This window comes from Lissotriton helveticus, chromosome 1_1 (assembly GCF_964261635.1).
Source record: "Lissotriton helveticus chromosome 1_1, aLisHel1.1, whole genome shotgun sequence".
Lineage (NCBI taxonomy): Eukaryota > Metazoa > Chordata > Amphibia > Caudata > Salamandridae > Lissotriton > Lissotriton helveticus.
The window spans coordinates 27,398,051-27,414,101 of NC_136057.1; the positions used below are offsets into that span (position 1 = coordinate 27,398,051).

The 16,051-nt window shown below is 47.6% G+C and overlaps 1 protein-coding gene across 3 annotated transcripts in view; it reads right to left on the reverse strand.

Moving 5' to 3' along the window:
* Nucleotides 1-16,051, reverse strand: part of SSRP1 (structure specific recognition protein 1) — a 93,186-nt gene that overhangs the window by 12,135 nt on the left and 65,000 nt on the right. For all 3 annotated transcript variants that reach the window (XM_078674408.1, XM_078674564.1, XM_078674486.1), the window contains exon 16: nucleotides 2,971-3,172. In XM_078674408.1, the coding sequence (XP_078530534.1) occupies nucleotides 2,971-3,172 (202 nt within the window). The remainder of the gene's footprint in view (nucleotides 1-2,970; nucleotides 3,173-16,051) is intronic.

The window sequence follows — 16,051 nt, forward strand, 5'->3', positions numbered from 1 at the left end:
TGCGTTGGGGAGTGTATGGGGTTAAGAGAGGCCGCAGCAGCACAGGGCTATTGCATTTCAAGATTTTAAACGCCACACAAAGTGCTTTAAACTGGATCCGTGCGCCAATCGGGAGCCAGTGTAGGCCTCTAATAGTAGCTCTGGCAGAGCATCTACGAGGAAGTCCTACCAGTGCTCTGGCTGCCGAGTTTTGGACTCGGAGTCGCAAAACCTCGGCTTTATTAGCACCCAGAAGCAGCACACTCGCATAGTCCAGGCGCGATAATATCGTAGCCTGGACAATGAGCTGCCGAACTGGCGCATTAAAGAACTTCAGGATGGGATGGAGACCTCTCACCAGGCCCACACAAGTCGCCGCCACCTTCTTAGTGTGGGTCTGAAAATTGAGGGCCTCATCCATCCACACTCCCAGGTTCTTAACCACTGGTTTTGGAATTGGCATGGTACCTAACGAATCCGGCCACCAGTGCTCGTTCCAGAGAAGGGTGTTCTTCCCTACCAGCATCACCTCCGTTTTGCTAGCATTCAGCTGCAAACAGTTGTCAGCCATTCACTGAGCAACTGCTGCCATCCCATCTCTGAATCTGGTGGCTATACAGGGCATATGTATCTACAACCAAACATGCCACAAACATAAGACTAACTTACACTGGGCTTTTGCATGTAAAAGTAAAGGGACACAAGTGCAAACCACAGGTTTTTTTTGTGCAAATAGGGCATTTGAATAAAACATACGGAAAACTTAACGTTGTAAAAAAATCCCAGTTGTATCCTTTTTCTTCTTTGAAGCCCTTTGCCTCTGATGCAGAGTGCGGCCAGCAGTACACATTATTACAATGACCTGGTTGTTTCTCCCCAACACAGCCCTTGAAGTTACGGTGTCTACGACAGGAGGTTGATGCATTAGGCTGGCACTGGGTGTCTAAAAGCGGTTGCACCTCTGGACGGTAGATGGACAAGTTCCTTGTCCTGTGACATGGGTGAATATGGATTGGTTTAGGGAGTGGAAGGGAGCTATAATCTTTAATGACCCACCAGGAATTACTTATTTAGTACACCACAAAAGTACGCTGCCTGCTTCCTGCAATGTAGTCCACATTCTCAAAGCTAGCGGTTTAATGTTCAGATAATCAGTGTTTTTATTTTAATAAAAAGCTGATTTTTGAAGCAATTTCAGGTTTTAACATGTGCCTAATTTCCTAACATTTTATCCACTTTCTTCACTTGCAGGAGCAGTTTTCAATGTATGAGATTTCACAAGACTTAAGACAAATATCCCTGGACCTGTATTACATCACATTGGTGAAAACCAGGGAGGGCCAAGTTATTCCTGATCCAAAAGTGTCTGGATTTTCCCTTAAAGGATCTTGACCTCTCCCAGTTGCTCAAGTCTGGATGCCGGAATGGCAGGGAAGGATTACAGGAATCTTCACGTCGGCAGTATCCAGCTGTGTGGGTTTACCAGCTCGAGGGAGGGAAGGCTTGGTTCCTGTGTGACAATCCTACAACAATATTTGCAATGACTGGTCTTGGAGATTTCTTACAGAAAACAGCTTGGAGTGCCTGTAATATCACCAAACAAAAATCAAAGTAAATTACTTCTGCTCAAGCATTTCAGCTTCTGATAAATGTTCTGAAGTTTCCCTGTGAATGTTTTTGGTGCATTGCCACCTTCGAGTGGACACTTGCTGAAGGGTTTTTGATCATGAATATTGTCTCCTAAACATTAAAGCATTGTAGAAACCTACAATTTGGGTTTTGACCCTTTGTGCTTTATATTTGCTGTGCACTTAGCCGGTTAGACACCAAATATCAGATGGAATATTTATACCTCAAAGGCTCTTTTTTGATACTTTACCGTCAACCAGTGTAATTTCTTGGGCAATTTTAATTTTTTGAGATTCCAAATCTAAAGTCTGGATAATATTGGATGTATATATTCCCTCTACTGTAGTCTTTCCAGCTCAGCAATCAAAGGTGCCGCACAGTGAGAAACAGGTGACTGAAACGCTTAGCTCTGTGCACTGGACTGAAGTCGTTATTCCTCAACCAAGTACCGCACACAAGTCGTTGCGAGGAGCGCGGGAAACCGAGGGTTACTTCCATACAGGGTAAGCCGTGCAATGCTACTTTGCGTCAGGTTTTTTCTATACAAGTTTTAACTTCATAGATTATTGAAAACAATCTAAGTTGGAGACAACGTGGCAGTAAGCACAGACTTTGGCTCACGCTGAGTTTTTCTACATAAATGGGAAGCCAGGGGCGGAGTTACAAGCTGTACACCACAGCCTAGGGCGGACAGAGTCCCAAACAAAGAAATTGAAAGGGTCAGTGGAGCACTATCCAATTAGCAATATTGAGACTGACCTATTGGTCTCAGGATTCCTACAACAATACACTTATAATATGCACGTAATACATCAATACATTATTCTTAGGACAAGATGACCAAATCGAAGACTTTGCGCATGTGATTTTCTTTTTTTATTCAGGTATTCTAATTCAAGCGTCAAAAGCAGCCAGACAACACGTGTTTCGTCAGTACAATGTTCGTATCCAGACTTTCTCAAGGCAAAAGTTTCTTAAAATCGATCAGGCCGCTTCAAGTTGTGATGTAACAATCCTGAGACCAATAGGTCATTCTCAATATTGCTATTTGGATAGTGCTGCACCGACCCTTTCAATTTATGTGTCGGCAGGTCATATTGATTTGCTCTAGTCACTCTTGGTAGTGGGCGACAGTGGTCTCCCTAGCACTCCGACTGGACTTACAGTAATTGTGACATTTCTGTGCCCTGACTAATAAGTTCTCGTATACATATATATGTTTAGATGTGCGGTTACTCCCTTTTAGGGAACACCACTACCAGAGTCCCAAACAAGACATTTTTTAATTGTCACAGTAAAGGGATAAGCTGACAATGTGCAACTCAATACACAAGAAGCCAGGGAGCACTCCGCTCGCTTTACCTCACTCTTTTTCTTGCTCCCACTCTCATCAGAGGAGCTCTCATCACTGGATACAAACTCTTTGCTCTTGAAGCTCTCGTTCACCGACTTGTTTGCAGTTTTCGATGGGGTAGACTTCTCCGGTTTTTTGTTCGCCTTCTTGTCTGGCTTCTTGTCTGCTTTCTTGTCTGGCTTGGATTTTGTTTTCCTCTCCTTCTTATCCCTGGAAAAAGAATCTCGAATGAGTGGAAGGCATGCACCTGGTCGAAGGAGGACAAGATACTGGCAAGATCACGTCCAGCCAGGAGTTGTTGATCCAATACAAACAGCAAAGTGTGTGACAATAGCCAACAGCTAGTTATTAACACAACACAGAGGACAACAGAGGACTTAATAGCACATACTTCACAGCTCACTTAGAGGAACACTTCTGGAAACTGATCTGGGTGCAAGCAACATCTGCTCGGCCAACAGTTGCATACAATTGATAAACAGAGGGTTAAGGATACACACCACAATTAAGGACAGTGAAAGATACTAGCAGACTAGATAAACTCCAATAGTCACTGATTTAGGATCTGCAGGTAATCAGTTACTGACAATTTACATACTGCCAATTGAGTAACATACCATCGAGATATTCAAAGTAGAATCACAGATATAGACAATACACATATGCAAGAGCTACTGCGTACAAGTACATTCATTCCAAGAAATAAAAAAAACAGCTACTGGTCCAAAACAGGCACCAGCAAACTTCTATATTTATAAACCTAGATGTCACCAACATGATTCATACACCCTAGCAAGAGATCACAAAATGAATTTAACCCAGCAGCTTGCCAAGGATTTGATATGCTATACAGAGTAAACCGAATACGAGATTCAAAGAAAGCTTAATACCAAACAAAAACCTACTTGCAAGTTAGTCCATGCTGTGACTTTTCATAAATGATAATTAAATAACGCAGTGAAACTTTATGCAAGTGATACCAAAACATGCATTAATGAATTGCAAATGCAAGCCACTTTCAAGCTCACTGTTCGTACTTAAAGAAATCTCTTAACACAAATTATCCGTGTAGCATTTTTGGAGTAAGAGTTTTAGTTGATTTACAAGAGCACAGCCTGCAGTAAGTTTCTCCTTCATAACCCTAAGTCCAAATGTATCTGTGTAGAGTTTTTATAAACCCCGCATCTACCTCTCCTCTGGATGTAGCCGTCCAGCGTGCTTTTCATTCTATTCACCACTAGTGGATGCGGAGTCATCGATAATGTGCGGATATTGGATGAGCCCCCACCCCAAAAAAAGGAACTCCATCACCCTACAGAGAAGTGAAATATATCTTATGGCCTAACCAGCCACAACTGTGAGCGTTCGCTTAGTAAATGTGAGCGCTACCAGAAAGGGAACAGTTTCCTCTGACCTGCTGGGAATACGGATGTATGACAGTACAACGCATGCTTTTACCACGCATGCTTTTACAACGCATGCTTTTACAACGCATAGCGCTTAGGGGTGCTGGATAGTGAATAGTTTAATTTACTATTCCAACTCCAGTCTCCGTGGATAGTAGGGAAGGTGTTGGATAGTAAATTAAATCCATTCCCTATCCTAGAGCGCCCCCCAGCGCAATGCGTTGTAATGAAATGCGTTGTAATAGTTGCGTCGTAAAGGCACTGTGTGGTAAAAGTTGCGTTGTAAAGGATGTTTCCCAGGAATACATCACAACAAAAGATCATCACTGCAGCCCTGCCTCAACACGCAATGCAGCAAAGCGGAATAGCATCAAGTACATTTTTACATTTTGCGGAGGATGGCACATTTAATGTACAGATGTAGGTGACTCAAACTCTCATCCAATCAGATCATACTGACATAATGCACCAGCTATAGCATGGTCTCGTGAGCTGGAGGGGTAATCCAGCCTAAAAAACTAAACCAGGACACAAGCAACCGCGCGAGATGTTGGTCACAACAGGAGAAGGGAGAGAGTTGGCCTAACGGCTAGGGCGGTCGACTTCGAATCTGGGGAACTGGGTTCGAGTCTCGGCGATGAAGCTGAACATCCTGTGATTCCTGGCAAATCACTTCATCTCCCCGTGCCTAACAAAAACAAATGTGTCCTCATGTAATGCAACTGGTGCTCGTGTAAAGCGCTCTGATACCCGATTCGGGTCAAGTTCGCGCTCTATAAAACTACGTAAAAAAAAGAAGGGAAAACCTGATGTTGCACTGGTTTTAAGTGTCAGCACAGAATATTGCAGCAAACACGTGAGCACTACTATTTGTTCAGTATTTTTCAACCTATTGTGAAGGCTCCAGCCCTTTTCATAAAGGACTTCTAGAACCGTCAAAATATAAAAGCACTTTCGCTCCAACTGCTCGAGAGGCCAATGCAGCGCAGGCCTCACAGCAAAAAAATTGAACAATTAAAACTTTCTATACCTGTTCTATTGGTCTTTCATCTTTAACCACAACACCCGAATGAAGGAGGAGAAATCGCACACGTTCAAGAAACTGATGGGATTACATGAATTCTCAAACGCTTGGACACCTCAACCGGTTAACGGAATCACTACAGGGGTTTGTGCGTAACCAGAGAAAAACTGAACCTAGTCCTGGTTCACACGGAGGGGAACAGTGACTTCAGGATTATAGTGCTTTTAAAATGGTGCTCCACACAATGCAAGGTAGGCTGCCACAAATCAGCCAGACATTTATTGTTCATTATAAAGAAAGCATTAACCTTCCCTTTTTGGGGTGGTGCAGCAATTTCAACACAATTGTAGAGCTTTTCATTACTCAAAAGGGTGCAATATCTGAAGAGTGCTCAGGAAATTCCTGGACTTTCTTCCAGGTGATGCGCGGACAACCGCGGAGAGGACACAGATTCTTTGGATTACGACCGTGTACTATAACTGGGAATCCCATATTACACTGTCTCCAAGTGAGGCAGAACACAGCTATCCGCCTTATGTACAAGTTGCATAAATAGTCTTCGATGTCCCAATTTCGGGGGTCAATGCATTGGCTGCATAAGAGTCATGTTCAAGGCCTTAATGATAGTTCAAGCCTTTTACAATACAGGGCCCAGTTATTTGAATGAGAGGGTCTCGAGGGCGTTATGCTCAGGTAATGCCCGGCTGATAACTTCTCCTGCTTTAGAAGAAAACGTCGTGCCTCTTTTGTGGTGCTCAATGCGAAGATCTGGACTCAGATGCCGCTTCAACTTAGATCCATTATGGATGAGGCAGATTAAAAAAAAAATCTTTTAAAGCCTATTTAAACTAAATTCCCACTCCACCCTTCCGATTTTTCTTGCCCAGCGCCGGGACGCTTATTGAGCAGCCGTGCTCTATATAAAAACCAGTCATTTATTCATTATTTTTTTTTTGATTAAAAACTTTTATTTGAGTAGCAGAAATCATATTTACAAACACGGGCCTACAACCACACGGGCCGGCCGCTAACAGCAAGGCATGGTGCAGTGTAAGAAAATCAGTGGTCGAAACCCCAGCGGTCAGGCGAGAACAGGATACAAAATGCCGCACAGAGTGTAAAGCAGGATAGAAAACTTTTCTTATTTTAGAAAGAACTAAAAGGAAACAAACACAAAAACAAAGGCGAATAGCGTAACGGAGAGTCAGCCCATGAGGGGGAAGCTCACTAATGGGAGATACAAAATTGCAATCAATGGAACGAGTCAGGGTGGGGGGACAGAGAGGAGGTCAAGCAAGCCATATGAATAATGAACAAACTTACGGGAATGCCAATTCAGGGGGACAAGGGGACATCAGGGGTATCCACCAGGGGAGGAGTACAAATGTTCCCACGATAGGCGTTCCACTGACACCAGATCTTCGTCCATGCCCTTGGTCTGCCCCTAGCTGTGTATACCGTCTTTTCCCTGAACATAGACCAGTCCATATTTTCTTCCCACACAGACACGGTAGGGGGTCTGTGCGAGCCCCAAAGCTGCGCTATATCTCGTTTTGCTACCATGTACCCCAGGGTCGCCCATCTCGTCTGGGCCACTGTGTAATCGTTGGGTTCCCACACGTTCAGCAAACACCTCCGGGCCTCAGGCAACAGGGTAATCCCAGTAACATCAGCCATCACCGCAAGCACTTTAGTCCAATAATCAGCCACCTCCGAACACTCCCAAAGGATATGGAGAAACGTAGCACTCATCCCGCACCCACGCTTGCACAGCCCATCCGGGGAGAAACCCATTGCAACCAAACGAGGACCAGTAACGTACACCCGGTGTAATATCTTAAGCTGGACGAGACGGAGATGGGCGGGAATGGCGACCTCTTTCGGGGAAGACAGAGCCGATTGCCAATCTTCGTCGTCCAATTCCAGCCCGTCTCCAGTCCACACTTCTCTAAGCCGGCCAAGCAGATCCGCTCGATTGTTGATCAACTTCTTGTAGATCAAAGAGATAGCGCTATCAGGGAGATGACCGTCAAGTATACGATCTTCAAGGGGGGAGGATTCAGGGATGGCGGCACCGGAAACTAGAACCGAAGTCAGAGCATGACTGACCTGCAAGTATCTAAAAAACTCTCTGTCACTCAATTCATATTCATTCCGAAGGGCCTCGAAGGACTTCACTGCTCCGTTCACCCAGAGGTCACCCACTCTACAGATACCAATCATGTCCCAGCGTTCAAACCCCTTCGTAGTCCAGAGACATCCCAAACGTTCAGACGCATAAAGTGGAGTCGCCAGCGTGACTCGATCAACCCAGCCCATGCTCACATTCGCAGCTCGCCACACACTAACCGCAATCCTAGTCGGTCCCGTAAGGTGAAGCCCAGCCGCCCTGGAATAAAGCACTCTATTGAAGTCTCCACCCGGCAATTGAAATTTGTCCATTTCAAAAGCCGGAATCGGGCCGGGTGAGTATACCGAATGGTTGATGGCGGACAACTGGGAGGCCCAATAATATCTTCTGATGTCAGGAAGTGCCATACCCCCATCATACCAAGGGATGGTGAGCTTCGCAAGGGCAATGCGTGGACGCCCGTCCCAAATCAGCTGTCGCTGTAAACCCTCCACCTCCCGGAAATAACTAGTAGGGATGTCATCAAAAGAATTCTGGAGTGCATAAAGAAATCGCGGTAGGGACATCATCTTGAAGAGGGCGGCCCTGCCCAGCGGCGACAAAGGTAATTTACGCCACCGGGCCACGTCCAGCCTCAATCTACGAAGTGGGGGAAGGAGATTGCGTTCGAAGCGGAGCGACGAGTCCAGTGTAATAAAAATCCCCAAATATTTAAAGCCCGATTGAGTAACCTGGATGGGAAATCTACGTGGTAGCGGAGGCAAGCCGCCAGAAATAACACACAGGATTTAGCCCAGTTTATAATCAAGCCAGAGTTCTTGCCGAACGAGGTAAGGACGTCAAAGAGGACATTTAGAGATTTACGCGGGGAGGTGAGATAGAGAAGAATGTCATCGGCGTAAAGCGAAACACGATTCTCAAAGTCGGGGGACCACCGTATACCTTTGATAGACGGCGCCCATCGGAGCCACGCAGCTAGCGGCTCCAATGCGAGAGCGAAAAGCAGCGGAGACAAGGGACATCCCTGCCTGGTCCCCCTACCAAGGGAGAAGGGTACCGACACTCGACCGTTAACAATGACCTGCGCCAGGGGGTTGGTATACAACAGTTTCACCCATCCGATAAACTCCGGGCCGAAACCAAACTTCACGAGGGCAGCCCAAAGGTAGGGCCACTATCGTGTCGAAGGCCATCGAGGCGTCCAATGAAGCCAAAATGGCCGGTTCCGTCAGTGACCCCGCTCTCGCGAGGACTCCATGAAGGCGCCGCAGGTTAAGGGCTGTGTTCCGGTGCGGGATAAATCCGGATTGGTCCGGATGAATCAAGTCACCGATGACCACTAGCAGACGAGTGGCAAGAACCTTGGCTAGCACCTTAGGCTCAGCGTTTAACAGGGAGATGGGCCTATATGACGCACAAAGGTCTCGGGGTTTACCTTCTTTAGGAATAACCACTATCATGGCCAGGCGCTGGATATAGGGGTGTGCGCCTAGATCACGGGATTCCCGAAACATCGCTCGAAGATAGGGCGCAATCTTATCAGGCCGCAGTTTGTATAACTCAATCGGCAGGCCGTTCGGGCCCATAGCCTTGCCCGAACGGAGAGATCGAATTGCCGCCGCTATTTCGTCCGTAGAGAACGGGGCATCCATAGATACCCGCTCCACCTCGGAAAGGCAAGGCAGATCTATGTCACGCAACAAGAAGTGGGAGTCATCTTCGTCCCTAGCCGACACCGGGGAGTAAACAGTACGGAAATAATCCGCAAAACATTCCACTATCTCAACCGGGTCAGTCACTCTCACACCATCCAAAGTCTGAATCACAGGTACAACACGATTCGCTCTTTCCTTCTTGTCCAACCAGGCAAGCAATTTACCCGCCTTATCCCCAACATCGTAAAGTCGGCCCTGTTGTTCCCTGTACATCTTCTTGGCAGCGTCCGTGACCAGGGACTTGTAAGTCAAATCGCTTCAGACCAAGGGCATGGAGTTTGTCACGAGTAACACCCAACTCCAGGTCAGCCTCCAACCCAAGTATTTCCGTCTCCAGAACCACCACCTCCCGATTCCTTGCCTTCTTAGTTGCAGCGATAAGAGATAGGGCCTGCCCACGAATCACCGTCTTAAAGGCCTCCCATAGGGACACTGCAGAGGAGACGGACCCTTCGTTGTCCAGAAAGTAGTGGTCTAAGGACTTGATTAGTTGATCACGTGTCCCAGGAGAGCTCAAGTACCAAGGGTTGATAGGTGCCACCCGCCCCACTGCTTCTATACCCATTTCAAAACAGAGCCAGAGCGGGGAGTGGTCAGAGATGCCCCGGGCCAGGTGTCTAATCTCCCGGACTGAGGAAGCCTGCGCAGCTGGCATGAGGAAGTAATCAAGGCAGGACAAGCTCCCATGAGCCCCGGAGTGGAAAGTATATTGAAGCTGGGTGGGATGCATAAGTCTCCAGCAGTCCACCAAACCAAAGGTATCCAGGAAACCACCCAGCCACGCTTGGGCCGAAGGAGTATCCCTGGGGGGGGGTGACGATCAATCAAACCCGAGAGAACAGAGTTGAAATCACCAGCCATGAAAAGAGCACCATCAGGAAGTCCCAACAGCACTCGGCCAACATCTGAATAGGTGGAGGTCTGCAGGCCAGGGGGTACATAAACGGTAAACAGGGAAAGGGTCCTGCCCTCGTACCTTCCCACGAGGGCGGCATAGCGCCCCCTATCATCCAGGAGTAACTCATCTTGCAAGAACACAATATCAGGAGACAGTCGTCGCAGATATCGTAACACCACCCCCCGTTTTATACGATCCCCCAAACCATTGACATTCCACGAAACGAACCTCAACCCATTACCCCCATCCCAACATGTGACGCAGTAGCCACCCCACAAAGAGCCAGGCACTGAAAACAAAATTGCAAACATTACATCGCCTTGAAAAGAACAGAACACAACCACAAACACCCCACCAACCCACCCCCAACACAACACCCCCCACCCTGCAGTAGACTAAAAAGCCACCCCAACATGCAGTGTGCCTGTCGCCCAAACAACCCCATTCTACAAAAAGACCCCGGAGGAGGAAAGGGCCCTTGTCCCACCCGCCACCCCGAGGGAGGAAGAGGAGGGGAATACACAGAAAACAAACCACACAACTACGGAACCCCAATAAAAGCGTCTTGTTACGGAGGCAGGGGCCAAGATATTGCTTTCAGCTCTCTACGCCACCCTCGGCTCCACCCGGGTGTTCGGTGGAATCAGTCAAATTAGTCCAGTCCGGTAAGGAATCCAGCCAATCACTTACGATCTCAGGTCGATCAAAGGAAAATGTTCGCTCATTGTACTCAACTCGCAGCCTGGTGGGAAAAAGCATGGCGTATTTCAGTCCCAAGTCTCGGAGACGCTTCTTGACCCCACGGAAGCCCATTCGCTGTCTGTGGACAAGCTGAGAAAAGTCTGGGTAGAAATTCACAGTGGCATTCTCAAAGGCCACCGGGCCCTTCACTCTCGAGGCCTGCAGGATAGCGTCTCGGTCTCTGTAGTGAAAAAGCTTGGCAACAATGGGCCTCGGCGGGGCGCCCGGCTTGCCCTTTCCACCCGGAACACGATGGGCACGTTCCACCGCAAAGAATTTGCTCAACCCAGACGGAGCAAGGTAGTTCTGAACCAGGTCTTCAACAAGGAGATCAACGGAGTGAGCCTCAGGATTTTCCGGAACGCCAATTACACGCACGTTACAGCGACGTGCCCTGTTCTCAAAATCCTCCAGACGATGGGACATAGAATCGTTCGCCATTCTAAGATTGCCAATCTCCGTCTGAAGCTCCGAGACATCGGTCGTGAGATTAGTTGTCTTGAGGTCCAATGACTTCACCTTCTCATTGGTCTTAGACAGATCGGCCCGAATCAGATTCACATCAATGGCCACAGTGTCGATTTTGTGAGCCAAGGCTTCGTACTGCTGGCCGATAGTCTCCTTCATGTTAGAGATGGCGCCCATGACGTCCTGTAGGGATAGCTCCGCCGAAGTAGCCATCGGGTCCCCCATTGCACTCGGGGTAGGTATGACGGCACCCGGGGACAATTTAGACTGGGTATACCGGTCCATGACGTTAGACTGGACCGGGCCCCCACGAAGGGGAGTCTTGGTCTTCCGTCTCTCTTGGTCCCCTCTGCCAGAGATGGTGGAGAATGAGCCCCCGAGGGACCCTCGCGACCTGGTGAAAATGGCCGCTGAAAAACAGGGTGCCACTGTCCAAAAATCACCAGCGGGGGCAAGTCAAGGTGGGAGACGGCCCGGACAAATCCAAATCGAGCGAAAGGCTCCCGTACACTTTTTCGTTGTTGGATCAGCCACCGGCCAGACACATCGGTAAAGAGACGTAGTCAGAGTGAGAATCGAAACCGAAAGTTAAGAGGGGACCCAGAAGTCGAATCCCACTGCCGCTGTTGTTCAACTCAGACACGGCATCAGAGCCTCGCCAAGTCCCGGGTGTGTCCCAAGGCGGGCCTCGGGAAGTTCGAGTCGACGTATCTTCGGTGCCCCTGGTCCAATTCAAAATCCGAAACCAGTATTGAGTTCAGCCCAGGTTCCTCTTCAATAATCCCTTTGAGAATCCAGGATATTTTCAGGATATTATGCCGGGAGTGGCGGGGGTCCGGAGAGCGCTGTGCTCACGCGGCCATCACGGATGCCCGCTAAGCTCCTCCCCCATTTATTCATTCTTGTCCATACATTTCGTTGCTTGGCTTTACTGATAAGTCAAACCAATCCTCAAATCACCATCTGCAGATCAGAAAAATCTCAAAAACTACCGGCCCTTCTCACTACTCCCTGTCCCTGCCAAAGTCCTGGAAAAAGCCATTTACCGCCAACTGACAGACTAACTAGAGAACAACGGTCTCCTGGATCCATCCCAATCTGAGTTCAGCTCGAACAAACAGCACTGAAACCACCCTAATCGCAGCCACCGACAACACAAGGACTCCAATAGAACTGGGAGAAACTGCCACAATGATCCCCTTCTCTGCAGCGTTAGACACCGTGTCCCACTACACACACTTAAAAATTCCTCACCCAGAGCATCTGCCTGCCACCCTACACCTCGGACCCCAAAAACATCTGCGGTGTTCCCCAAGGGTCCTCTCTCAGACCTACCATGTTCAACACTTACATGACCCCACTAGCCAACATTGCCAGGACATATGGACTGATATCACCATATATATGCAGTCTCCAGGTTATCCTCTATCCACAGACCTGTCCACCACCAAGGCCAACTTCCACCTGTGCATGACTAGCGTTGCCCACGGGATGCAAAAGAAATGAATCAAACTCAACAAAGACAAAATGGAGGTACTCCTCTTTGGGAGTGACATCCCCATGGAACGACAACTGGTAACCTGCAGAGCTGGGAACCTCACCCACAGAACACGCCAGGAACTTCGGCATAATTCCATACACAAACTCACCACGAAAAACCAGATCAAAGCAGTATCCTCAGCCTGCTTCCTCGCTCACCACAAGCCCCGGAAAGTCTTCATGTGGCTCCCAGCCAGCACCAGACGCACTGTCACTGAGGCCCTCGTCACCAGCTGCCTAGACTACGGCAACACAGTACATAGGAATCGCCTCACTCCTACTAAAGAGACTACAGACCATACAGAACTGGCGACCAGACTCGCCCTCCATCTCCCCGGACGGGCCCACATCACACCACACCATAGGAACCTCCACATGCTCCCCGTCCACAAGGAGGTGGATATTCAAGATGCTCACCCACACCTACAAGGCCCTGCGTAATAAGGGACCGGCCTACATCAATCACCATTTGAACTTCCACCAGCCCTTCAGACATCTGTGCTCCCCTGTCCTCTCCCTCACCCAGACACCCCCGCAGCTGGCAAAACATGAGCAGGGCGCTCTTCCTACTACTTGGCCACCAACACCCGGAACAGCCTCCCCTTCTGGACCTCCCCCTCCCTGCAGGAATTCAGGAAGGATCTGAAGGGCTGGCTGTTCGACTGATTCCACAGAGCAGCAGAAGCCACCAGTGCCCGAGACCCTCGCGGGTGATGAGCAGCACTCTAAAAATCTGATTTGATGGACTGATGATACAGTGTTATTCTTCCGGTCACACATTTAGCGGTTAAAGTCACTCATTAGCACACTGAATCCATGGTAACGTCACACAAGCAATCTGAAGACGTGGGAGCTACAAACAGAGCAGTTGTTGGAGAGGAATAATAAAGCCAGAAGATGCAGAACAGAGTAGGTTGTGTGGTGGGGGGAGGATCCTTGATGACTGTGTGACTACAGGACTACCCCGTTAAATCTGCACTCGTGAGGCGCGTTTGGTCCACCAAATTTGGGTTGGATAGATTTGAGAACATAGATGCCATAATAAGGATGAGTATATCCAGAGGGCGCTTGTGTTTGATACAACATTTTTAATTTAAACGTGTGAATTTTGTGGTAATATCTCCAGGGAGGGATCTATTACTATACTTTGCCCTGAAGAAAGCCGTGGACCCATAGGGCCGGTCATAGGCTGAAACATGTTGGCATATTTCTAGGGTCATAGGACCATTGTATCCTTGGATCACCCTACATCTGCTTATTTTTAATACCCACCATATCTCCATATTAAAGGGATACCTTGAGTGTATGGTGGGTTTTTAATCTTTAACCCCCCTGGCCTTTTCTCCTAAGAGCTCCCCGAATCACGGCAGAGCCCACCTTGGCCTTTAGGAGCCAGGGTGAACCAGATGATTAAGTATGACACTACTAGAGTGTGTGAGGGTTACTAAACAAATAGGTATTGCTCCCTAATAGTGGTAGAAGCATACCATTACTCCAACTGAGAACTGTGCCCAAACTCCACAATTTTTCCTAGTTTTTCTAGCTCGCCTTGGACAGGATGCTTTATTGTTGGCAGAGGAATAATAAAGCCATTGAACTCAAAACCAGGAATCAGACTTCGAGTGCTGCTCCAAGGATTCAAGAAGCAGCTACTGTTCAGGAAAAAGTTTGCAAAAATCTTTTAAAAAGCGGTACAAAAGGGGGTGGTGATGGACGGAGCATCTGAACCAATCAAACACTCACACCCAGTCAACAGATCTGGGTTTAATCCATCACCGTTCTTTAGCCCACTCTGCCACCCCAGTTCAAACATGGCCATATGCAAATCAGTCTGACCCTGTGCCTCATGGGAACAGTCCAGCCCGAACTGCCAAGCCATGTCTTCCCTGGACCGGAAACAAGCTTCCGAGGACCGGTTTCTGGCATTTCAGCCGTCTTCAGCCCGGCTTGCTTGAATCCAGTGGCAAAGTGAGCAGGGGACTCACATCTGAGCATACCCTGGCAACTTAGGGCGAACCCCCTTTTGTATATCTTTTCAAACGCAGCACGCCTGCTTCAAAGCGATGAAATGAAAAAAGCTAAGCAGCAATGTGAACTCGTGTGAACTTAGAATAAAGTATCCCCAGCAGGAAATACAGCATGTCACCCGGAGTTCCAGGGCTATGTAGAGGCATTCAGCCAGTGACCTCATGTATCCAAGTCTTGAACTTCAACGTAACTCCAAATACCCTTAGTACTGTCAAGTTCTAAGGAATACAATTATGTGTAATACATGATTTTAATTTTCTTCCCACCCATGCCAGAGGCGCTATAACCGGCCCTGGGTGTTCCTATGTCATAGCACAGAATTTAATTACCTGTTTAAATATGTTGGTTCAGAAAGAAGGTGTGCACACTACCTCTAAAACTCATTCACCTTTAGAAAAACACTAGGTCCAGGACCCAGAGTCCCCGTCCTGTAAACGCCTAACTACGGGAATAGGTAGAGACAGGTCAACAATATGAAAAAGTGATTGAACACCTTACTTGATTTTAATTTAATGAGAGTGAGTTCTAATAAAATGTTTTTAAGCCGAAAACTATAGAATTTTAGATTTTTTTGGGGAGATATATATATATATATATATATATATATATATATATATATATATATATAAATACAACCATTTAAAACCTAAAATAAATAAAAGGATGTCAAGACCTCAACCCTGAGAGCCTGAAAAGGGCATGCCTTGGACTTGTGTTCAAGAGGAGGTGCAAACCTATGTTAAAGCACATCACCTCGGGAGAGTGAGTTTGCGCCCTTTTAAAATATACAAAACAAACGGTTAGTTAGATGGTGGTTTAGCATCCCTCTTGGACACAGTTATACAGCCCGGGGATAATAACCTAATCTACCCTCTAAATACCATGGGTATATACCAGCACTGCCGTACAGGATAGGTAGCGTCTTGTTTTCCCATTTCGTTTTCTCCCGATTCTCTGTATAGCGTTAGGTTTTGATGCGCCTTGCGAGTGCATTGTATGCCCTTAAAGCGCCTGGAAGCGCCCGCATGCTCCAGTGAGAATATTTACCTCATGCCGTGTTTCTTGAGTATGCTTGTTAAGCGTGGTTTCCGTACTGTGGGTCACAAACGATTTAACCTATTTCATGTCTGCTGCTTATT